This window comes from Peromyscus maniculatus, chromosome 5 (assembly GCF_049852395.1).
Source record: "Peromyscus maniculatus bairdii isolate BWxNUB_F1_BW_parent chromosome 5, HU_Pman_BW_mat_3.1, whole genome shotgun sequence".
NCBI classification, from domain to species: domain Eukaryota; kingdom Metazoa; phylum Chordata; class Mammalia; order Rodentia; family Cricetidae; genus Peromyscus; species Peromyscus maniculatus.
This window is the reverse complement of record NC_134856.1, coordinates 114,439,497-114,464,262: the sequence shown is the minus strand read 5'-3', so window position 1 is coordinate 114,464,262 and position 24,766 is coordinate 114,439,497. Positions and strand designations below refer to the sequence as shown.

The following is a 24,766-nucleotide window of genomic DNA, read 5'->3' as shown; positions in this document are numbered from 1 at the left end:
GCACCTCACCTCTCCCGGATCCTGTAATCAACCCCTTTACTGGCTGTAAGTTACCCCAAAATAAACCTCCTTTTAACTATGTGGAGTTGCCTTATTAAATCCCCACATTATTTCAGTGTTGAGTGAAGTTGGTATTTGTCTTAGTGTTCTATTGCTGTGAAAAGACACCATGACCATGGCAACTCTTACAAAGGAAAACATTTAACTGGGGCTTGCTTATATTTTCAGAGGTTTAGTCCATTGTCATCATGGTGGGAAGCATGGTGGCAGGCAGGTAGACATGGTGTGTGTGGGCCAGGGGCACAGCTGCAGAGCCTGGAAAGCATGAGAACCAAGGTCAACCGAGTGCAGAAACAGGTTTCAAGGTTGAACAGGGAGGCTAGTAAGAAGGAAAGTGAAAGATTTGGAGGGGAGGGGGTATTTGTTGCAGTGCTAGTGTTCAAACTCAGTGCCCTGTACAAGCCAGGCTAGTGATCTATCAGTCAAACATCCAACATTAAAGATGGTATTTTTTTTTTTAACCTGAAAGGTCAAAATATGAGAGGAAAGCCAGTGAGTCTCTGGAAAAGCAGCCAATAACTCACTCCTCTGTGACAGAAAAAACCAACTGAGTACTCATGTCACCAGCTGCTCTCCTGGCTAGTCTTGTGCAGAACAGCAAACCTCCTTCGCTTTCTCCATGCCCATCTTGGATCTCTTCCCTCTCCCAGTATTTACCATTAGCACCGTGCAACCTGGCATACCTCTCTTTCTCCGCTCTCTCCTCTCTTTCTCTGCTCTCTCCTCCTTTCTCTGTTCTCTCCTCTCTGCTTTCTCCTCTCCTCTCTGCTCTCTCCTCTCTTTCTCCGCTCTCTCCTTTCTTTCTCCGCTCTCTCCTCTCTTTCTCCCCTCTCTCCTCCTTTCTCTGCTCTCTCCTCTCTCCTCTCTTTCTCTGCTCTCTCCTCTCTCCTCTCTTTCTCTGCTCTCCTTTCTTTCTCTGTTCTCTCCTCTCTTTCTCTGCTCTCTCCTCTCTTTCTCCCCTCTCTCCTCTCTTTCTCCCCTCTCTCCTCCTTTCTCTGTTCTCTCCTCTCTGCTCTTTCCTCTCTTTCTCTGCTCTCTCCTCTCTCTCTGCTCTCTCCTCTCTTTCTCTCCTCTTTCTCTGCTCTCTCCTCTCTTTCTCCGCTCTCTCCTCTTTCTCTGCTCTCTCCTCTCTTTCTCCGCTCTCTCCTCTTTCTCTGCTCTCTCCTCTCTTTCTCCGCTCTCTCCTCTTTCTCTGCTCTCTCCTCTCTTTCTCCGCTCTCTCCTCTTTCTCTGCTCTCTCCTCTCTTTCTCCGCTCTCTCCTCTTTCTCTGCTCTCTCCTCTCTTTCTCCGCTCTCTCCTCTCTCTCTGCTCTCTCCTCTCTTTCTCCGCTCTCTCCTCTTTCTCTGCTCTCTCCTCTCTTTCTCTGCTCTCTCCTCTTTCTCTGCTCTCTCCTCTCTTTCTCCCTCTGCACTGCTCTTAAGTCTAAATCAGGTGCTATCTATCTCCTTTGAAAGTCTTCCAGTAGAAGAATCACACCTCCAGCTTTCAAACGAAGTTGATGGCACAACCCTACTTCTGGTGCAGTACTGCTGGGATCGAGGCCAGATGGGTTTGTATTGTTTGGTTTCTTCAGCTAAAGCAATGTGTCCCCTGTGGATGGCAAGTTCACCAGCACGCAGCTCTGTAATATAGGAAGTGATGCCATTGACACCTGTGTAGATGACCAAAGAGTCAAGATGTGGTCTGAACCCGTGTACCACCAACCCCAATGTCTACGCTGCTGTGCTGGGAAAAAGAGGGAGACCACCTAGGAACTGTAGATGGATGCAGTCACTCAGGGGGAATCATCAGAAGCAATTTCTGGGAGTCATCTTTAATGTGTCAGGGGAATGTGAAGGTCCTCACCCTGAGAAATCTTAAAGGAATGTCACTCTGGAGGAACACAGGTGGGTAAAGCAGCTATAGAATTAGCTCCTACTTAATTAATTAAAATAAAATAAGTACTCTGTTGTGAGTCTGTCAACCACAGAGTTCTTTAGGATGAGAGAGCTGTTCTGACATCCATTAAATTAATCAAATGATTTGAGCTTTTATTCTATAAAACAGAAATATGGCATTGATTTCATCATGTTGTATCAGTTGTATAACTCACACTTTTTATATGATCCTTGGATTGTCAAGGCTGGGATTACTGTATATAAGTGCATTAGCTAGCATCCTCTCACTGTGACAAAATACCTGAGGCAGTCACTTTAAGACAAAAGCTTGTTCTGGTTCGTGGTTTGGAGGTCTCAGTCTATGATCAGCTGGGACACAGAATCATGGTGCAGCACAAAGTAGAGGAAGGTGCTCAGTTCACCTCAAGGAGGGGAGGGGAGGGGGACAAAAAGAGAGAGAGAGAGCTCAAAAAAAGGGTGTACCATAACGTCAAGTGCATGCCCAAGTTATCAAAGTTTCTTCTACTAGGCACCACCTCCTAAATGTTTCATTTGAGAGGTTTGTGGGGGAGTAATTAGCATCACTTCAAGGCACACACACACACACACACACACACACACGCGTGCGCGCACATACATACAGAGTGTGTGTGTGTGTGTGTGTGTGTGTGTGTGTGTGTGTGTGAGAGAGAGAGAGAGAGAGAGAGAGAGAGAGAGAGAGAGAGAGAGAGAAAAGGGTGATGGGGCTCTAAAGGAAATCATCCAGTCCTCTGAAACAAAGGAATTCTTTGCTGCTACAGGAATTTTTTTAGAGCTGAGAGTGGTGTGTGTGGGAGGGGGGGATAGGGCATGAGGAAAGGTTCCATGCCATATAATTAGTAAGTAGCCCTTACACTAATTAGCTTATTGCTAGGAGTCCTCCAAATTCGAGATAGGGGTGGTAGAAGTCAGAAAGGCACCAGACAGGAGTAGCGTTACAATTCAAGGCTGCCTCAGGCTTGGGCAGCAGGGGTCTGGTGCTGCCCTCCTTCCTCAGGGCCTGAGTGCTCAATCAGGTGCATCAGGGGACTATTGGGGACTACTAGAAGGCCCTGGGAAGTATAACTCAGGCTTGTAGATCTCAAAGGCACTCCCTGCAGCAGAATTGCCTTGTAAACCAGTTAGTTGTTCTACCCAGACTCTCCTTGTCCCATATGTTTTACAAAATACCAGGAACATTAGATATGGTGGCAAAGACCTATAATCCTAGCTACACATGTGGCTGAGTAGAAAAGTCTCAAATTCAAGATGCCCCTGAGCTACAGAAAGAGTTTAAGGCCAGCCTGGGCAACTCAATGAGACCCTTTCTCAAAGGAAAAAAACATTTCTAAAAGGGGTTTGTAGATATAGTTAAATGTAGAGCATATGCCTAGTATATGTAAGGCCATATGGTAAATCTCCAGTACTGTAAAAACCAATCCATCAATCAATCAATAACCAAAAATTAAAATACCAGGAGTGCTACAGAGAGGATGAGAGGTGCTGACTTGGATTTAGTTTGTCCTCTGAGGGTTCACAGGCTGAAGTGTGGTTTCCCATGTCACTTTGGTCATGAAGGTCATGGTCTATTAAAGGATTAATGTAGGTATCAATGGACTGGATCAGTCCTGTAAGAATGGCTTATTAGTAACAAATCTGAACCTCACAAACTGTTGTGCACTGCCATCCACCAGGGGGCCTCACTAGGGCAGTACAGAAGCCCCAACTATTTTCTACAGCTTCCAGAACTGTCAACTAAACACTTCTTTTTTATAAAGCGTCCAGACTCAGGTATTTCCTTCTCTTTTTGTTTCATTTTGTTTTGTTTTTAATAGTCTAATGTAGCCCAGGCTTGCTTTGAATTTGCTATTTACCTAAGACTGCCTTTGCTTGAATTCTGATCTTTTCAGCTTCATCAGCTAAGGGCTGGATTTACAGTTATGTGGCACCAAGCACAGACTTGTCGCAACATTTATTAATCCACAGATAAATCAAGGATCATGGGAGGGGAAATAGGCAAAGCCCGTGGCTGACCCAGCAGCACCCTTTCTCAGGGAGAGGAGAACCGGCCACAGAACACCAGCCCCTTGGTCTTGCAGTGCTGGATGAAGAAAAGGAAGGGGTGGTCGGCACAGAAGTAGGGGGACATACACTTAAAACATACATTGGTAGCGGTGGCAGCCGCAGCCTCTGTGCCCTCCTCATTGACCTCCACAAAGGACTTGTGAAGGACCTTGGACAGAAACAAGCCTTCTTTAGATGCTATTCCAGAAAAGTCTGCCCTGTTCTCAAAGGCATCAGTCATGCCCAGCTTGCACAGGAATTCCTTCATGTCATAATTCTCCTCCAGTTTAAACCGTGGGAGGAAAACCTCCACCTCTTCTTCATCCATCTTGTCCAGCCTTGTCCACTCTATGAATTTCTCATAAGTTATTTCCTTTTCCACCTAGAAGAGAGTTGAAGACTTCAGGACAGTGATGTCACAGGGCACTTGAGATGAAGGGGAGGCTCTACACTGCACGGGGAAGTGTGGCTGTAAGTCAATACAGTAGCTGGGAGGGGTGAGTACAGCTCAGTGATGAGTGTTTGTCAGGCAGGCTCCAGACCCTGGGTTCCAGCCCAGCCTCACAAATGAATGGAAGACAAAAACATGATCATAGGAGCCTAGGAGAGCTGCCCCAGCAGAAACCCAAGTGCCATTTTTTTTTCTCACAGCCCCATTAAGGCCCCATGCTCCTTACCGTTCTCAGTTCAACGTGGTCATCTGGAAGCATGATGATCATGTTCAGCTCATTGCCAGCATAGGGAAGCAACAGAATCGTGGTGGATATCTCTCCAATATAGGTCATGTTAACGGTAGACTTCTGAAACATCATTTGCACAGGTTTCTCCTCATTCTGTGAGAGATGGATAAATATTAAGTCAAAACAAGACACAAGGAATACTTTGAGCAACAGAGGCAGCCACTCTTTGCCTCTAGGAGCACTTTGATTAAACTTCCCAGAACATTCCATCAGCCCCTCAGCCTCTGGAGTAATTTAGAACTTACCTGTGCCTCAAAGACCCATTTTTTTTAAGGCTTGGTCTTCAGAGTACAGTTTTGAGAGGGGGTAGAATCTTGAAGATGTAGGGCCTAGTAGGGGGTGTTTAGGTCATTGGGATGCGTCCTTGAAAGGGATTTTAGGACCCTGGCCTCTTTTTCCTTTCTTTCACTTTCTGGCCTTGAGATGAACAGTTTTGCTCCTTGTCTGATCCCACCATCACCAGTTAACACCGCCATAACAGGCCTAAATCATAGATTCATCTCATCGAAAACTGGAACCCCTAAAAATGAGTCCAATGAACCTGTTCTCTTCTTAAGCTGATTACCTCCATATCTGTTAATACAGTGTCAGAAAGGTGCATGCCAGATACTTCTGGCACACCTGGATCTCTTGGATTATTGGGTACTACAAACAGTACCCAATAAAGATTAAAGGGTGTGATGTTTTCCTTCAGAAAAACATACAGATTAGATCAGGGACTTTTGTATGAGGAACTTGTTCATCCCCAAAACAACTTTGTGTAACCATCAATAAATATGCCTTTGAACGGCTGTTCGAGGTTCAGTCATCAGAGGCTGCTCCTACCTGCTGCCAAGTCCTAAAGTTCATCTTGGAGTGACCTTCTTTCTTTGATTGTCTCATGAAACAAAGAACATCTGACATCATAATGTAAATATCTGATATGCAGAGATCATTCCTTTCTCATAGCCTGCATCTGCCTCATTACCATATTATATCATCTGTCCCTTTGAAATATAATCAAAATCTGACCTTTTTTAAAACCTCCACTGCCATCAGCACAGCCCTGGGGTACAGTGATGACCTCCTTGTCACTGACCTCCGCCCAGCAGCCAGAGGTCCCAGCACAGTGCAATGGTTCAATACCCCAGTCTGGTAATGCTCTAGTTCTCAACCTGTGGGTTGCTACCCCCACACCGGCGGCAAACCAGACATCCTGCATATCAGATATTTACATTATGATTCACAACAGTAGCAAAATTACAGTTATGAAATAGCAACAACAACAAAAAAACACTTATGGTTGGGGGTCACCACAACATGGGCAGCCGAATTAAAGGGTCGTGGCATTGGGAAGGTTGAGAACCACTGCTCTAGCAGGAGCAAAAGCTGATGACCTTAGTACAACTCAGAATCACAAGAGGAGCCTGCCCAGCTTCTACTCCCCCTCACCGGGACCACCCCCTTCACTGTTCCACCAGCGTCATGGGGCACTGTGTGGCTAGGTGGCAAACTAGTTCCACTTCTTTCTTCCCAACAAACTGGTCCTCAGATCCTTATGTCCTGGTGTCTGCTCACATCCCATCTTCCCGAGGAAGGCTTCCTTGGTATCTTCCGTCCATAAAACCACACCCTGTACTAGCTAGTGTGATGTCAACCTAACACAAGCTAGAGTCGTCAGAGAGGAGGGAGGCCTCAATTGAGAAAATGTCTTCATAAGATCCAGCTGTAAGGCATTTTCTTAATTAGTGATCAGTGGGGGAGGGCCCAGCCCATTGTGAGTGGTTTCAGGCCTGGGTTGGTGATCCTGGGTTCTGTAAGAAAGCAGGCTGAGCAAGCCAGGGGAAGCAAGCCAGTAGACAGCCCATGTACAGCATCCTAGTAGCTCCATTGTGTGTCTCTGGAGCCCGTCCACCAACCACAGTGCTCTTCCTATGTTTATCTCTTACTGCTCTGCCTCAGGAACAAGACCTTCATGTATGCGTGCACACTCAGCCAGTTAATGCCCGGAGCACAGCAGACTCTCAAGCCACACCTGCTGACTACATTAGAGACAAATGAGGGAGCCTCGACACCGAGGGCTAGGCACAATGAACACCCTACTAGAAAAGAACTGTAGCTGTGGCCGGTACAGCCCTAGCCAGGAGCCACCGCGTGCGCGCTTCCTCTCTAACCATCTTCCCGGGCTCCTGACCAGTCTTGTGGTTTTAATGCTAGAAGCGACTACAGAATGTATTGAGTGTCTTGTGACCAACACAGCAGAAGGCCCTTTGCAGTCGCAGTTCTCTGCCCAGGACACCATTCTCAATCAAGTGGGGCAAAAGGAAGACCTTTCTGTCATCCTGGCCCGTCTTCACGGGGTCATGTCTGCCTGAACTAGTCCCAAGCCAAGCAGCTTCCTGGCCTCGTCTCTTCAGGCATGTCTCCGGCCCATGACTAGGACGCTTTAGCCGTGGCAGACCAGGATGTTTGGATTCTTGAGCCTGTGGTCCACACACTTAGTCACAACTGTGCTGTTCTGCTGCTGAAGCGTGTCGATAACAAGCAGGAGTGTGTCCTCAAGAAACTCTGTCTGGGAAAACGGGCCTGGGCTGACTTTTGGGCACAATCCGCAAGGTTTGCTTTCTGCCTTGAGCAATTTCTTCCAATATGTCTCCAGCACCCAAAGCATCCAATCATGTAATATAAAAAGGCCCACTCTTAGTAATTTAATAGTTTACTGATTCATGTCTATAATTCCTATCCATTTAGTAATATGGAATTTAAACAAAAGTCTGTATCAACACAAAAACCTTGTGGTTTTGGACCCCCAGCTACCGCAAGTACATTCTACTGGTAAGTGTCCTGGATTGTTTGAGTTTACTGAGAAGCTCTCTCTGGAAGAGAGGTTTCCTCTTCTCTCCACACATGTTTCCAAATCAAACATGTTTATATCAAATGTTCTCCTAGGCTCCTGGTCTAGGATCAGCTGCCCCCCTCCTCCCAACTCTGACAGGAAATTCAAAACAGTCTAAGAGTATAAATACTGTCTTTGAGAATAGTTAGAAGGTAAATCATTTCCAACAGATGTTTCTAGTGTTTATTCCATGACATGAAAGCACCTACAGTGGGAAAGAAAAGCTGGCAATTCTGCCATGGGAACCTCAGCCAGGGAGAGAAAGCTCAGCTGGGGTTCTGGTGACTGCCTCAGCTTCCCAGTAGGTTTCTACTGGATGTTGTCAACTCCAGTCTGATGGTGTCATCGCCATCTGTTGTTCTTCAGGTTTACTTTAAAGCCTCACAGACAGCCTCTGTTCCGTCTGGGACTCTCAATGGGGAGCTCTAGTTGGCTGTCTTATGGGGCATTCTCGGCTGGTTTGCTGAGTGTTTGTTTGCCCAGGGTTGGATGATGTTACCTTTCTGTTTCTTGTTCTTTTATCTGGAGCCTCATCAGAGCAGACACTCTGCTCCACCTGGGGCTTTCTGTCTTGGGAGCGCCAGCTGATTGCTTTATTTAAGGGCACTTTCCCAATCAACTACTACATGATGTTTTGAATTCCTGATTTGATGGTGGCCATCTATCCATGTATCCATTCATCCATCTACATCTATCGCTTGTTTTTTATTCTTTTACTTTAACTGGCTGTGCTTAATAAACTCACCCATTCAAAATAAGAAAAATATGGTTATTATAGCTCATTCAACAGACCAGGGACATACATATATGGCTTGCAGCTGACCCTGCAAGATGGCCACAGCCACATCTTACTCTACTGCAGAGATAAGAAATGAAGAGAGAATACAATGTATGAGAAAGATTTCCCTCTGGATGAAAGGGCAGGAACTCAAATGAGATGCTTCCCGCTCTCCTTCCTCCCTCTGTCCTTTTCCATGTTCATATAACATCAAGGTCCAAGCCATGGTGTGAGCATGATGCGGAAGACCCTCTTGGAACTGGAGAGATGGCTTAACACTTAAGAGCACTTGTTGCTCATGCAGAGGATCTAGTTTCAATTCGCAAACCCACATGCTAGCTCACAACTATCCATTTTGGAGCGCCCAATGCCATCCTCTCGGACCACCATGGGCTTAAGACAAATGCACATACATGCAGGCAGGCAAACACTCATGCACATGAAATAAAAATGTTAACTATGTATATAAAAAAGCTAAGGTCCTATGCTGAGGGTAGCAGAACAACAGCAGAGATCCATCAGCAAGTGATATCCTCCAAGGTGGAGGTTGTTATACTCAGAGTCTATCCTGTATACACATGCCTTTGTTTTCTTGTCTGTAAGCAAAAATCTGTACCTGTCCCATCAAACAAACTGAATTTCACTGACTGATTTACTGTCTACTGAGCACTAATCATAAACTAGCCACTATAAAACAAATGTCTCCCTCTTGCTTTTACAGCAAGGTGACAAAAGATTGCTGTGTTGTCTTGTAGAGACCAGCGAGGAGCATGGTAACAGCTTGGAGAATGAGGGTACACAATGGATGGAGTTTTGTAGAGGACAGCACAGCAAAAAAAGGAAATCAGGAAAGATGGGCTAGATCCAGGGGCCCAAAGGGCCTTATATACTGTATGTAGATTTTTGAACTTTATCTCAAAAGTTGAGAAACGCCAAAGATCCAAATAAAGTAAACAGAGAGCAGTGCTGTAGATTTGTCCCGTATGCAGACTCTAGCAAGAGCATAACAAATCACAGAAGCAGGGTCCAGGCAAGAAACTGGGGAGCAAGCAGGTATCTGTGTGGTACGATACAAGAAGAAAAGACGAGAAAACCCTGAAGGTTAGTGGGAAGTCCTTGCCAAGCTACCCAAAGCCACATGAAGCACAGACTGCACGAGACAGCCTTCTTGTGTGTTTTAGAGGCCAGTGTAAACAGGGGACCATTCAGCACTCACCATGGTGACTTTGAAACACATCTCTCGGGTGTCCTCTTTGTTAAACTGCTTCTTCCAGTTTCCTTTGAAGTAGATGGCATTCACAAGCACCAGCAGAGTGTCTGAATTCACTGCACCTGGACACAGCAACTCTGTAATTTTATCTGAAAGGAAGAATTAAAAAGCCAGTTAGCTAAGAGAGTTGGCTGATACATGCAGAGTGACCACCTACTTGAATGGTCAAGTACACATTTAAGGGATTTCACTGTCCATTAAATATAAGTCAAATATTTGTCCTTAAAGCAACACAACCATCATTACAAAGAAAAGGGAAAATTTTTCAAATGTTCTGAGAAGAAAAAAATTAAACAAAAGAAATTGTTCATGAAATAAAAACATCATTGTTCTAATGAATACATAAAATGTGTGAGTCAATGCCAGTACATTCAGTGTGAATCCTTAACATGTGAGCTAGAAAGAGGTAGCTAGTCTCTTAAACTTAAAGAAGGAATTTAAAGAATTTTTTAAAAAATGGAGAAAGTGCTAGAAAGATGGTTTAGGGATTAAGAGTTCTTACTGCTCTAGCAAAGGACCCTTCCTTCTTCCATGTCAAGTGGCTCCCAAATACCTGTGACTCAAACTACAGGAAGTTTGATGCCCTCTTCTGACCCCCACAGGTAAAAATACTCAAACATACACAAACAGTCATATACACACACATAATTGAAAAATAAATCTTTAAAAAAATAGTTTGGATATAAACTCAAATTTAAAAACTAGGGCTAAGGAGATAGTTCAGTCATTGTGTACTTTGCAAGCCCAAAGACCTGAGTTCAACTCCCAGAGCCCACATAAACAAACAAATCAAAACAAGTAGATATGATTAAGCATGTTTGTAATCTCAACACTTTGGAGGTAGACTCAGATGGATTAGTGGAACTTATTGAACATCTAGCATATTTTATTGGTGAGTTCCAGTCCAGTGAGAGACCTTGACTTGGAAAAAAAATGTAATGATGATGAGATGGACTATTGTGTGATATTTTAATCAAATTCTGACAATAAAGTTTGCTTTGAGTTAGAGGGTGGAGCTAGCCACTAGCTTATCAAAATTAACCATAGAGGTTACAAAAGTAACCATAGCTACTTTTATGTCATGGAATAAACACTAGAAACATCTGTTGGGAATGATTTACCTTCTAACTGTTCTCAACAGGAAACTGAGGATAGATAGGAGACAGGAAGTAGTAAGTCAGGGCTGAGGGAGGATCTTGGGGCTTTTGGAGGGAGGAACGGAAGATGTAGAAGGTCTGATCATTCAGATTTTTACCCCAATATCTGACTTCCGATTTTTTTATTGATAAAGAGTAATTAGATAAATGCTCCAATGGATAGTGCCTGAGAAACAATAGCCAATATCCTCTGGCCTCCACACACAGAGAAACATATATGCATACATACCCACACATGAACACACAAATGGACCTGCACATGCACACACATATACACAATAATATTTGGATCAATAAGAATATTAACCTCCTATCTGAGGAAGATTATATGTGTTGAAAATAACACAGAGCCCTAAACATATGCATAATTTCCTGTGTCAGGATTTAAAAATTAACTTTGAAAGTAGATAAGCAACTATACAGTGTTCCTTACAAGTATAAGGCAGAGCTCACAACTGCAGGTGAAGGACAGCAGGGACGCACCAGAACTGTAGCATCTGAGCCACATCAGAGCAGGGCGCTCCCAACTCAGAGTACAAACTGTTCTTCACTCTATTCATGAAGAGACTAAAAGGAAGGAAGGAAGGAAAGAAGGCAGGCAGACAGGTAGATAGGTAGGAAGGGAGAGAAATGGGCTCTGGAAAAGCTATCCAAGATACTGACAGACATCACAGATAGGTGGGTTAGAGCAGGATAAAGCTAGAAAACATGTCAGATACTGTTAATTTATCAAAGGCAGAACTGTAAAGGTTGAATTAATTTAGAACAAAGCCACTTCTTTCTTTTTCCCCCTTTGAAACCAATTCTCACCATGTTTCCCTGGTTAGCCAAGAACTCACTATATGTAGAATAAGTTTGTAGACCAAATTGACCACTAACTCACCAAGATCCCTCTGTCTCTGTCTCTGCCTCCCAAACACTGGGAATAAAAGCCTGCACCACTACACCTGCCCATAGAGGAAGGCTTCTTAAAATGGGGGTCATGTCCCACCATGTAACTGAATGAGGCAGTAGCGAAAATAATGGGCAACTGTAAAAGGTATTTGAATGCACAACAGCCAAAAATTACTTTGAAATCAAGCATTTAATCAGCCTGAGGTGCTCCTGGCATTAATGGACTGCATTGCATCATATGAGTTCTCTGCGGCCATGGTTTTGAACACACATATGCACATTGCACTATGCATCTTGTCATTCCTATAACACTAATCCATGCTACCTGAAACACTGTGGTTCAGATTCAAGTCTCTTGAATGTTGGGAACTGCAGTGTTTTCCCACACACATTTTCTCTCTTATATAAACAGAATGGTTTAATCGTAAAAGACAAAGGCTTTTAATATTTTTCTGTCATCATTCTTCAATGAGTAAATATTAAATTATTATATATATTTGGATCATGTTGGGTTGGGCAAGCAATATAATTTCATTAGTATGCCAAAGTGCTTTAATCTTAATAAATGAATATATATATATATATATATATATATATATATATATATATATCACATAAAGATAACTTAAGTGAAAGGGGGTCACAAATGGGAAAAGTTTAAGAGACTCCACTTTAGGGCTGGAGGCTATAGCTCAGTGGTATAATGTTTGCTGACATGCACAAAGCCCTGGAGTTGATTCCTAGCATGGCAAAACCATAAAATAAAAAGGAAGTATCACTGTGGTGGTTTAAAAGAAAATGGCCCCCAAGGAAGAGGCACAAATGGGAGGTGTAGCCTTGCTGGAGTAGGTGTGGCCTTGTAGGAGGAAGGTGTCACTGTGGTGGCAGGCTTTGAAGGCCCCTATGCTTAAGCTACACCCAGTGAGACAGTTCACTTCCTGCTGTCATTCAACCAAGATGTAAACAATCTCAGCTCTAGCACCATGTCTGTCTGCATGCTGCCTTGCTTCCCACCAGGATGATAATGGACTGAACCTCTGAACTATAAGTGAACCATCCCAATTAAATGTTTTCCCTTACAAGAGTTGCTGTGGTCATGGTGTCTCTTCACAGCGATAGAAACCCTAACTGAGACAATCACCTTAAAAAGCGAAGAGATATTCCCCTTCACAGTCGATGTTCTTCTGAATAAGATATCAATAAGACTATTAAAAATAGACTAACTGGCTAACAGTGACTAGGAAATAACTCAATAATAGAGAACCTGCTGAGCATGTTCAAGGCCCTGGGTTCAATTCCCAGCACCAAAACCAAACAAACAAACAGAACAGATGGACTCTGTGTTCACCTTCTGTCTTTTTGGCCACCCAGGTGTTGATGTGCTGTCGGGACTGCTCTGTATCTCCCTGAAAGTCCAGCTCTTCCATCTCTGCTTCGTAGAACTTGCGGCAGGAATCTTTAAAAGACTGAGACAGAGCAACATAACTACACAGCCACGGAAGTGATTAGCACCAACAGCCTCCTTCCTTGATGATCGAAAGCAGAGAAGCAAGAATTCAATGACGTACAGATGCACTTACTATTAAAAAGGAGGAGAAATCAAAAATAAACTTCTCTGTATTCAACTCTTGAATTTTAGATTTTGAGTAAGGTAAGAGGGTGGTCTTAAAATGCCATGAACTGCAAATCCTCCAGGCAGTAGCTGTGACTGACTGAGGTCACTGGGAAGATCCTCAGATGCAGTAACTCTAGGGTATGCAGAGTGACAGCCTCACAAGACCTACAACAGGGCTACACAGTGTCCCAGGGAACACAGGACATGGAAGGTCATTCTGTACCAGCCTTCCACACAGCTTCCTGTGAGGACAGAAGCAGAAATTGGCACTATTCAAACATGGTGTCGCTTATGGCCTCAGACTGCCTGAATACAACAGGTGAGGTGACAAAATTTATTTTATCTTAACTGATGGTTTGGATTGTGAATAGCTGCGTGTATTTGGTGCTTGCCACACTGGGTAGCTCAGCTTCAGATGTGAACAACTTACAAAAAAGCCATCAGGGCTGGGGACATAGTCTAGTGAACAGTTTGGTGGTGAGAGGCTGGCCCAGCATGCACAAGGTCCTGGGTTTGATTTCCAGCAGCACAAACAGATGTTCAAATCCCATTGCTGACACAGCTGATGAGATGGCAGTGGTGTTAACGGTTGCCCACCATCTGCCATGTTAGAACAGAAACTGATGTGCACAAATGGGCTGAAACATGCATCATGTTGACAGCATGAGGAGTGATTCCCTAGTCTGTCTTTCAAACAGCTCACAGATACATATTTTATTTGTTTTCCGGGAACTACTTTTATAATACAACTTCACAATTCTGCTTAGGTGTAAGGAGACGGCCATGGCTTTACCTCAGAGAGTCCCTGTAGGTCCAGTGGGAGAACAATTAATAATACATATTACAATCTCAAAGCTTCACTTTCTTCTTTCTTTCTTTTTTTTTTTTTTTTTTTTTTTTTGGTTTTTCGAGACAGGGTTTCTCTGTGTAGCTTTGCGCCTTTCCTGGGACTCACTTGGTAGCCCAGGCTGGCCTCGAACTCACAGAGATCCGCCTGGCTCTGCCTCCCGAGTGCTGGGATTAAAGGCGTGCGCCACCACCGCCCGGCCCACTTTCTTCTTTCTACAAATACACTCAGGAGCAAAAAAAAAAACCAATGTGCAAAATCATATTCAATAACATATGGTTGGCAATGGCCCAGACAGGGTGTAAGTTAAAATCCCTCCATGGGAAGATGGTTTTCCATGCCATGAACCATGTGTACTCAGGACTATTGGAGGATGGCTAATCACAGTGAGCAGGCCCCAGGATCTAGCTCAGTGTTTGAGTGTATGCTTGGCATGTGTGAGGCAATTATTCCAACCCCAACATCAACCATAACAATAAAGTAATAGTAGGATAATAATCAATAATGACATGATAAACTGTAGTACAACATAAATACAAAGAATGAAAGAAACAAATTGTGAAACAATATGTGTATTCTGATGGCTATATGAAGAGAAGATATTCACAAATAAATTTCTGTATATGCAGGAAGACAAGCATCAACTCTGTAGACCCTCTTATTCCAGCTAACATGGAGATTGGGAAGTGGGGTGAGGAGGGCTCATGCTTTGCTGACTTAATTTGTACTCTGTACAATTCAAAACAACACAAATGCATACGCACATACATGAGAGTTGCACTGATGCCCACATAGTTGGGGAAACTCCCAGCTCACACACTCCCTGCTGTACCACATAATTCCTCTCTCTCTGTGTTTCACGAAAACTGGAAAAACTTACTGCTAAAATATCGAAAGTCTTTTCCCCGAAGAGCCTGTTGGCTGTTTTGAGCAAGTACTGTGTTCCAGTCTTGTTCACTTCTGTGAGAAGTGCCTGGAAGCCCTGGTGGACATCTCCACCTCCACTGCCGCTGCATTTATCCAAAGAGAGTGCCTGAAATCAAACAGATTATAAACAGAATTCCGGTAAGTGCAGCTTTAGGAAATGGGTAAACACTAAGCTCCTGCTCAGAATTTTACAGATCCCTGCTGTCGCTCAAATAATTACCTAAAAAGACAAAGTTGTTTTGAAAGCTCCATCTCTAGGGTCCTTTCTGAGACCCTGTCAGCCCTGGACTGAGCAAAATCATCAACTCCTCATGCTCACTACCTATTATCTTGCTAAAACCATGGCTGCCAACCCAACCTCCACTGGCTCAAAACAGGCAGCTCCTGACCTTAGACCTCCGTAGTCTCTCTTCTGCCCTTGAGTAGGCTGGTGCTGCCACTGCCTGACTGTGCTAGATGGTTTTATGTCAACTTGACACAAGGTAAAGACATCAAAAAGAAGGGAACCTCAGTCAATCAATTGCCTCTAAACCAGGCAGAGGTGGCACACACCCACCTTCAATCCCAGCACCCAGGAGGCAGAGGAAGGTGGATCTCTATGAGTTTGAGACCAGACTGGTCTATAAAGTGAGTTCCAGGACTGCCAGGGCAACATAGAGAAACCCTGTCTAGAAAACAAAAAGGAAAAAAATGGCTCCATAAAATTGGGCTGTAGGCAAGCTTGTAGGGCAATTTTTTAGTGATTGATGTGAAAGGGTATTGCAGGTTGTGCCCAGCCCATTGTGGGTGGTGCCATCCCTGGGCAGGAAGGAGGTCCTGGGTTCTGTAAGAAAGCAGGCTGAGCAAGTCATGATGAGCAAGCCAGTAAGCAGCACACCTCCGTGGCCTCTGTATCAGCTCTTGCCTCCAGGATCCTGCCCTGTGTGAGTTCCTGCTTTTACTGCTTTTGATGATGAACTGCTATATGGAACTGTGAGCTGAAATAAACCCTTTCCTCCCCAAGTTTTTCTTTATTATGGTGTTTCATCATAACAGTGGTAACTCTAAGACATTGACCAACAGTATTCAGAAGGAATACAGCTCCAGACCTGGGCCTTCAAAGACCTATTGCCATGTTTGTGTCCAGCCAATCTCATAGAAGGAAGACCAAGCTATCCTGCTGCTGGCAACATGGAAACCTTTAGAGTCAGCACTACCACACAAAGTGATTTGGAAGAGAACCAAAGCCCTAGCCAATAGCTGGCACCTCAGACACGAGATCAGATTCACTGGATCATCCAACGCTGCTAAAAGAGCCCATGGTGACCTCAGCTGATCTGGTTTCATAATGAGCAGAGGAACTCCTCCTCATCAGAACCCAGATTCTGAGAAACATTGTCAGTGTTGCTTCTATCCACTGCATATCAGGATGGCTTGTTCTATAAAAAAATGATGAGCTCTAACTCATGGTGTTGGCTTTGGACTTAACAGCTGGCAAATCAGGAGAGTGAAATAGTGTTTACTGGGGTCTGGAGAACAGGGTCTGTGGTGTGGCGTCTGTGGGCAGAAGTACTTGTTTGTGGTGACAAGACACATGAGACATTGTCCCTGTGACCTCTGGTATCTGTCTAAATAATTGTGACCATATTAGGAAACAGGCCTGTAAGGGAACAGTAAAGTTGAAATGAGGTCATAAGGGTGAACTCTAATCCAGTCTGATGAGTGTCATTATAAGAAAGGAGATGGGATCACAGCAAACAGGAAACACACAATGAGAACACAGCGGTAGCTGCTCTCTATAAGACACGGAAAATGAAAATGTCAACCCCTTGGTTTTAAACTTCAGCTTGTAGAACAGTAAAAATAAAACTGTGTATTATTTAAATCACCCAGCCAGTGCGGTCTGTCTCACACAAGTACCTGACTAACACATGTCCCCTTCCCCATTTCTGCAATGAACCCATCCCTGACTGTCTCCCCATGTTATTCTGGGCAGGCTGTCTTTGTAACTCACATACCTCTGCACCTAAAACACTGTACCCAGCAGGAGCCGTAGTTAGTTCTGTTTCTGGACTCCCTGCCACACCTGACCTAAAGTGGGAAAGAACTTCAGGGTCATGGGAAGGATCAGTATAGTGCGAATTCTAATTGGTCTTAATAATAAAAACCTGAAGCCAGATATTGGGGTAAATGCTGAAAGATCAGAGAAGTAAAGGAGCTAGCCACAGCCACCTCTTACCTTGCCAACTCCTTAGTCCAAAAAGGGACAAGCCCCTGTCTCCTCCCGCCTTATATTCCTCTCTCTGCTCAGCCATATCACTTCCTGTCTCCACCTCCCCAGGGCTGGGATTAAAGGTGTGTGACTCCCAAGTACTGAGATCAAAAACATAAGATCCCAAATACTGGGATCAAAGGTGTGTGCCAGCACTGCCTGGCATCATCTGTGGTTAACTAATAGCTAGCTCCACACTCTGAGCTTCAGGCAAGCTTTATTTGTAAGAGCACAAACAAAATATCACCACAGATCAGCCCAGTGTACTTTGCTTCAAGGAAGGCTGAGGCCCATGAGGACTGGAAAAAAAAAAAAAAAAAACAGATAATGGGGTAAGGGTTGCCAAACCTTTGGTGTTCCTGGCCCAAGGGATCTCCAACCTTCCCATTAATATAACCAGCGTTCACCCCACCAGCACTAATGGATCAAGGTGCTCATGCCAGTGTCCCAGCAGGGGTAGCAGATACTTGCCATCATACACACCGACACTCTAATGTCACCAGCAGTTGTTCATCAAGAGCAGTCACGTTGAGATTTGTACCAGCTCAACTGACAGTCCATGGTATTTATCTGGTGTGAAATGGTGCTGGTTACCTGAATCATCTGGCTTGCAGTGTCTCCCTTTGCCCCCATGAAGACCATGGCCAGGGCCGAGGAGATGCTCATGGGTGAGAAAAATACATTTTTCGAGCTGTCTTCACCTAGTGTTTTCAAAAGGTTTAAGGCGAAGGTACCATTGGCTTCCAGCAGAGGATCCATGATGATGAGCCTGGAATGGGGGATTAAAATCAACGTCATATAAATCCAGGCTGATGGATTAGCTGCGTCTTCACTCTCCCTCACACAATGATGCTGTGGCTCAGTGAACACAGCACCCACAACATGAAAGGTGAAGGTCACATACATTAAATGATACAGCCCTGCTGGGAGCAGACAGGCTAACTCAGGCCCAGTGCCTTGTCTTTCTACTGTACAAGAAGTCATTCCTTACATGAAGAGCCAGGGGTCATGTGAGAGGCCAAGAGGCAGCAGTAGAGTCACCAGCCTATGAATCTACAGATGCAGCAGAGGAGGCTGGAAGTATGAGACTGCAGGAGCATGGCCTGTCTGCTCTGACGTCACCCACAAACAGTTATCAAAGTCCTATTTCTGCAGCCTTGACAGCCTGATCATTCTCAGAGGCTTCTGATGACTCCCCTGAACAGTGTGTGAGAGCAGATAGAACAAGAAAAGGGGAAAGCACGTACCTACCAGCAGGGGAAGGGAACCCACCTCTAGGGCGTGTAGGGAGACACAGAATACAACCTGCCTGTTAGAGCTGATGTCAGAATGGAAAGCGTGTTGACAGTATAGGCGGTATAGATGGAGGGTTTCAACCCTTGAACTTACGCACTCCAAGTATTTCAGCTAACTGGTATTTTTGGTTTTGCTTTTATTCTTGATGCTCAAAACTGTCCCTTTTTGTCTAGTGAGGATCTTTTTAAACTGGTTACTTTGCCCTGAGCTTTTGGTCTCACACATCCTGGCTCTCTGGCAACAAAGGGTCCTTATAGGCTGTGCCAACATCTCTAGTCCGGGGACATATCGCTCACCTCCTGGCTTCTGTCGATAGAAGGGCTGTGAGTGCAGCTGGAGTGACAGAACTGAGTGAAAAACCCTGCTAATGCTATTGGGCACACCAGCATCAAGCTGGGAGACACACTTCCCCTCACAACCCAAATGGACCGTGCAGTAAAGGCCATCTTGGAAGTTCCCACGCCCTTGACCCTTCTGAGACACACTGGCGCTTGGAGGCATTCGCCTGGGCTCCGCACACTGTTCTTCTGTTGCATTATGCAGATGTGTTACACCGCCTTGTGTTCATAGACCACGTTATCCACAAGACTCCACTGTAGCTGCTCCTGCTGTAAGGGCTGCGCAGCTCATACCCCTTCACCAGGGGCGCCCACTTGAGACCCTAAATTTTGGGTTCCAACACCAGTATCATCTGTTCTGGGCCCAAAGAGCGTGCTGCGTCCTGCGTCACTCCCTCACTCTGATGCCACACGCTGTCCAAACAGCAAATTCAATTTACTGATTTTCTGGCATGATCATTGTACTTCCATTCCACAGAGACTTTAGCAAGATCTATAATAGGCTGGATGTGGTTTTTACATCTGAATCTTGGAGCCTTTGCTTAACTGTTTACAGCTGTCAGCTTTGCTGTGAATGTCTGATGACATTTGACCCTGGATCATTTTCTCTCCTTCCCTCGTCCTGAACTCACCCTTGACTCTGAGGGACTTGTCCCTCCAAGACTGCATCTGTGGCCCTTTCTGAGCTCTTCTTCCCTCTGCGGACACTGAGAACTTCCTCTAGCAACCTACTCACTCCAAACATCTGCAGGCCTGTCCTGTCCAAGTCCTGTTTATCCCTCTCTTGTCCTGACCTTTTTCTGATGATTTAAAATGGTCTTCTTGACTGTTAGTTTAGCATGCTCTGAGAACAAGGAGATAAAATACACAGGACAAACTATTTCTGTCATCAGAATAACTAAATCCTTGAATGTCTAAAAATCCATATATTTTTATTTCCCCTTAGTCCCCACTTTTTTTGGTGAAATTTGTCAAAAACTTGAGTAAAATCCTCAATTGTCTATAGCCATAAATTTGAAAATAACCTATTACATAACAATGAAACAATTTTCACTTTCACTTTGCAGTATAAATACTATTCCTGGAGCTGGCAACACAGATTAGTAGTAAAGCACTTCCCTGGGACATTTCAGACTCTTGGGTCAAAGCTTGCACAATAAAAACTACATTACTTTTAAGAAATGAAAACAGTTTTTAGTCAGGGACATAAAACATGTTATTAATGTTAGTACTGCAGTTTTCTGTACTGTTGAAAGCAGCCTAATGAGTTGATTTCAGAATCATTTCCATGGGCAGCATCATTACCACCCTTAGGCACTGAGTTCATTGCATAAGGCTTAGTAAGCTGTAAGTCATGAGTCTCCACTTAACTGTGCTTCTTGACCTCCTTAAGGATCCTTCATTTTCCCACAAACTTTGACCGTTCAAATGCTGGTTTAATGGACGCTTAGGCCCTGTGTGCTTCCTCCTTTCTTTTCCTATACAAGGGGAGGAAGGTGGACTAATAAACATAGGAGTTATACACTGTTGTCTTTTCTAACATCTTCTTGGCCTAGGTCTAGCAAGTTAGGAAACAGGGGGTGCAGTCTTCAGTGAGAGTGTGCAACATGCACTTGCACGCCCTGTGGCTGCCATGAGGACCATCCTCCAGCAGCACAGGGCTTGAGAGGGAGCCTACGGAGTCCACGGACCTGGACTTTTTTTTTTTTTTAAGATTTATATATTTACTATGTATACAATGTTCTGCCTGCATGTACACCTGCACACCAGAAGAGGGCACCAGATCTCATTACGGTTGGTTGTGAGCTACCATGTGGTTGCTGGGAATTGAACTCAGGACCTCTGGAAGTGCAGAACAGCTGAGCCATCTTTCCAGAACTTTTCTATCTGAGGGAGTAAAACTTAATTCTCTAAGGCCGGCCGGTGGGGGCTAAAATTAACTCTAGGGCCTGCAAGAGAGGGAAATCTCTCTCTCTCTCTCTCTCTCTCTCTCTCTCTCTCTCTCTCTCTCTCTCTCTCTTTCTCTCTCACATCTTCTTAGTTCTTATTTTTTCTTTACAGCTCATATATCTCAACAAAATCTTTCAGACAATATAAAAATTACAATGTGGTTCCATTTTATTTTTCAAGTGAATGATTATAATGAATACAGGTTTTTTTTTGTTTGTTTGTTTTTGTTTTTTTAAAAAGTTTCCCATTTCCCTTACATGATTAAAACAAAATCATCCCAAGAATCCACATACATTCACATCTAAGTAATTTGTAATAGATTAACAGAGTGTGAGCAAGCAGGGTATTTTTCTCAGTCAGTTCTTTTACTGGCAGGCTGCATATTGCATTTACAAAGAAAGAATCAATCACTTTATTACTTATCTTGAAAGGTAATCTTACAAGAAATCTTAAAAGAAGCACAGACTTAAACTTTTATATATGGCCGGGCGTTGGTGGCGCACGCCTTTAATCCCAGCACTCGGGAGGCAGAGGCAGGCGGATCTCTGTGAGTTCGAGGCCAGCCTGGGCTATCAAGTGAGCTCCAGGAAAGGCGCAAAGCTACACAGAGAAACCCTGTCTCGAAAAACCAAAAAAAACTTTTATATATGAAAAACAGTCAGTTCTACTTTAAATCTTTAGGGTGCATACCCACTCATCAACAGTTTTTTTTTATATGAGGCAGTTGGGGGTAGAAATGGGTACAAGGAATTAATCATCATCTTTGATCACCAACTAATCCTAGCAAGAAAGCCATGTCAGCTAATAATAATTGGACTGCTTTGTTCTTGTTCCCTGGCCTTAACGAGTCCCTCGCTCAGCTATGTGCCTTTCTAAAACTTTAGATTGTCTTCTTGGGTTTTTCACCTCAAAGCTCTTTGACAAAGACATCTTAGTCTAACCTTAAGTTATTTTCAAACTTTCAAAGCTTTGTTTCAGCTGTGATGCATTCCAAAACCTGTGAACACATCTCCCAACATTAAAATTAAAAGAACTTAAGCTATCTGGTCTACTGGGACTCAATTGTTTTTCTGAATCATTAACCTAAGCCACAGTCTATATGGCTCCTCAATAGAAACTCATGTGTTCTGGCTGTGTGACACTTCCTTGTTTTATTTTTTATCCTCTGCAGCCTTTGCTTTATCAGAGGCAGGGGCAACATTTTGTCCTCCCTTTACCTATGTTAATTTTTCCACTAAAATAACCTCTATCATATTCCCTTGCTATATTTATTAAAAACTCTCAATCATCAAAATCCTATTTAAACTGACACTATTATTGTATAAAATCATGGCTTCAGTTAAACAATACAAACAGCTTAGGAGAAAATCATCTTCATAATAATCTACAGGTAAAAATGCCCAGTAGAAGAGAATATTTCCAAGACTACATCAAGAGCAGTGGGGATCTCCCCATGCCCAGTCATAACATGCCACCAGATACCAGGGGGAAATGGTAGCAGCAAACATGTAAAGACACAGTAGTAGCAAGAGACATCTGGGGCCCAGGCTCTTGGGCCTTGCCTGTCTGAGATTCACCCATCAGGGTTTTGTTTCCACCTGCTGCTCCTCTGACAACATCCTTATGTCAGATATTGGGAAAACTGTTGATTCCAAACCCTGCTCTGATTTCATCTGCTGTTTCTGCAATGAGCTAGCTGTGATCCACTGATAGAGTGGAGTGGACTAGGCCTGGAATACATTTAAATAGTCATTCCTGGGTATCTGCAGACCATTAGTTAAAATCTGAAGATACAAAATCCTCGGGTGCTCAATCCCTTGCAGTAACATAGTAGGCGGGGCCGACTGTTAGAGGGTAAGGTGCTTGCCTCACAAGCAGGAAGTCAGGAGTTTGGATCCCAAGAACCCACGTAAAACCAAGACAGATGCAGCATCCTCTGCCAACCCGCTAGAGGAAGAGACAGTGAATCCCCTGCGCAAGGTAGCCAGCCAGAATAGCCAAAATGCCCAGCCTGTGTTTACTAAGAGACCCTGCCTGGAAGTATACAGTGGAGAAAGCATAATAAAGAAGATGCCAGACATCAACCTTGAGACTCACATGCACATGTACACATAAATAGCCGCCCCCCCCCCACATGTCCCCACTCAAGAAACCACATGATATACAAAATATTTAAATTAAAAATAAAATAGCATAGTATTTGATATAACTGATATGCATGTTTCCATATTCTTTAAATTGTCTGGCCATAATCTACATTACCCAATACAGTGTAAATGCCATATAAATGATGCCTGCATACCATACTGTTTAGAGAAGAAGAAAAGGAAAAACAGTCTACCCATGTTTGAATTGGGTAGACTATAGCCCACCCCCACCCCCACCCCCCAGGCTGACCTCCATCTCCTATCTTCCTGCCTCCTTCCTCCTATCTTCCTGCCTCCTTCCTCCTATCTTCCTGCCTCCTTCCTCCTAACTTCCTGCCTCCTTCCTCCTATCTTCCTGCCTCCTTCCTCCTATCTTCCTGCCTCCTTCCTCCTATCTTCCTGCCTCCTTCCTCCTATCTTCCTGGATGCTTAGATTACCAGCACTAGGCCTGGCTTTTCCCTCAGTAGTTCTCATCTGCTGTTGATTTTTGTCTGCTGAATCACGTTGGCTAAGTGTGAAATCCATGTAAGTGGACATGGGGAGCCAAGGGAACTTGGTTTAAGGAGCCAAGTGTGAACCAAACACACCCTCTCTGTGTGATGACAGAAGCCATGGTAGATGCCATTACTCGGGGTAGTACTCAAACATCAGCCGTTCCTGTAACCCCATGCATATTACTGAGCCTCAGCGTTGCTCACAAGAACAAGTCAAATGTCAGACCCCACACCACATACCTAAAACCACAGGAGGAAGCGGACAGCCTTGGGTACAGCACTATCAACAGCAACTGTTCACAGGATCTCTCAAAACAGTGCAGAACCAGACCTCACCCAGCTTCCTGACACCACTCCTATGGCAGATTTTCATACTTTTAATGTCTCAAAACAGATTCAAGGAGGAAGGATGAACAGCAAGCCTGGGCTGGGGTGGGGGTGGGGTGGAGGGACTGAGCAAGTGTCCCGTAGAAAAAAAGCTGGGGTCCATCAACAAAACGAAGAGAACGGGAGGAAAAACGAACATAGATTCCAATCTCATCTGGCACAGAAACATGGTCAAAACTTTGGCTATGTCCTACTAGCCCCGCAGACATCGAATCTTGCAACATTTCCCCGACATGCGTTTAATTAAAAAAAAAAAAATCTGGAATTGTCCTCAGGGTGTCAATCCTCTCAAACATGTGAATTTATAAGCACTTACAAGTGCTGAGGGTCTGGGCGACCTGAAAACAGCCCAACCCTGTCTCTCAGACTAGGGCACAGCCGCCAGGAAGAGCCAGCCAATGAGGTAGCAGATTCTGCTGCCCTGAGCAAATCCCTAGGTCCCTCCCTCTTGGCTCCCATCCCTCCGGGATTCTGATGCCTGTCAGCCACGGGGCTGCTCCCAGCACAGGGAACAGAAGCAGGGACCTCTGGGATCACTCCTCTGTCCATGCCAACTCCTTCCATCCACTTCTGGTGCCCCCCAGCGCCCCGCCCCACAGCCCGACCACAGTAGAGCTCACCCCGATCCTAGGTTCCGGCCCGGCCCGCAGAGAGCAGAACCGAGAGGAGGAAGGACAGGCGCCCTGGCCGCAAGTACCCTCAGGGCTGGGAGGTCTGAGCAGGAAGTCCCCCTGGGCGCGGGGGGAGGGGAGCGGAGGTGACAGAGGTGGCCATGGGCT

At 44.5% G+C, this 24,766-nt stretch overlaps 1 protein-coding gene across 5 annotated transcripts in view; it reads right to left on the bottom strand.

Moving 5' to 3' along the window:
* Positions 1-3,913: 3,913 nt before the first annotated feature.
* The window catches only part of LOC102919226 (serpin B6-like), a 33,372-nt gene continuing 12,519 nt past the window's right edge, over positions 3,914-24,766 (bottom strand). For 2 of the 5 annotated variants that reach the window (XM_076573134.1, XM_076573133.1), the window contains exons 2-7: positions 17,969-18,143; positions 15,077-15,229; positions 13,083-13,200; positions 9,630-9,772; positions 4,698-4,853; positions 3,914-4,402 (exon numbers count right to left, since the gene is read on the bottom strand). In XM_076573134.1, the coding sequence (XP_076429249.1) occupies positions 4,007-4,402; positions 4,698-4,853; positions 9,630-9,772; positions 13,083-13,200; positions 15,077-15,229; positions 17,969-18,133 (1,131 nt within the window). In that variant the 5' untranslated portion in view covers positions 18,134-18,143 and the 3' untranslated portion in view covers positions 3,914-4,006. Of the gene's footprint in view, positions 4,403-4,697; positions 4,854-9,629; positions 9,773-13,082; positions 13,201-15,076; positions 15,230-17,968; positions 18,144-20,379; positions 20,479-23,840; positions 23,957-24,607; positions 24,741-24,766 lie in introns of those variants that run through there. The other 3 variants (XM_006972298.4, XM_015986678.3, XM_076573132.1) reach the window with 3 other exon arrangements.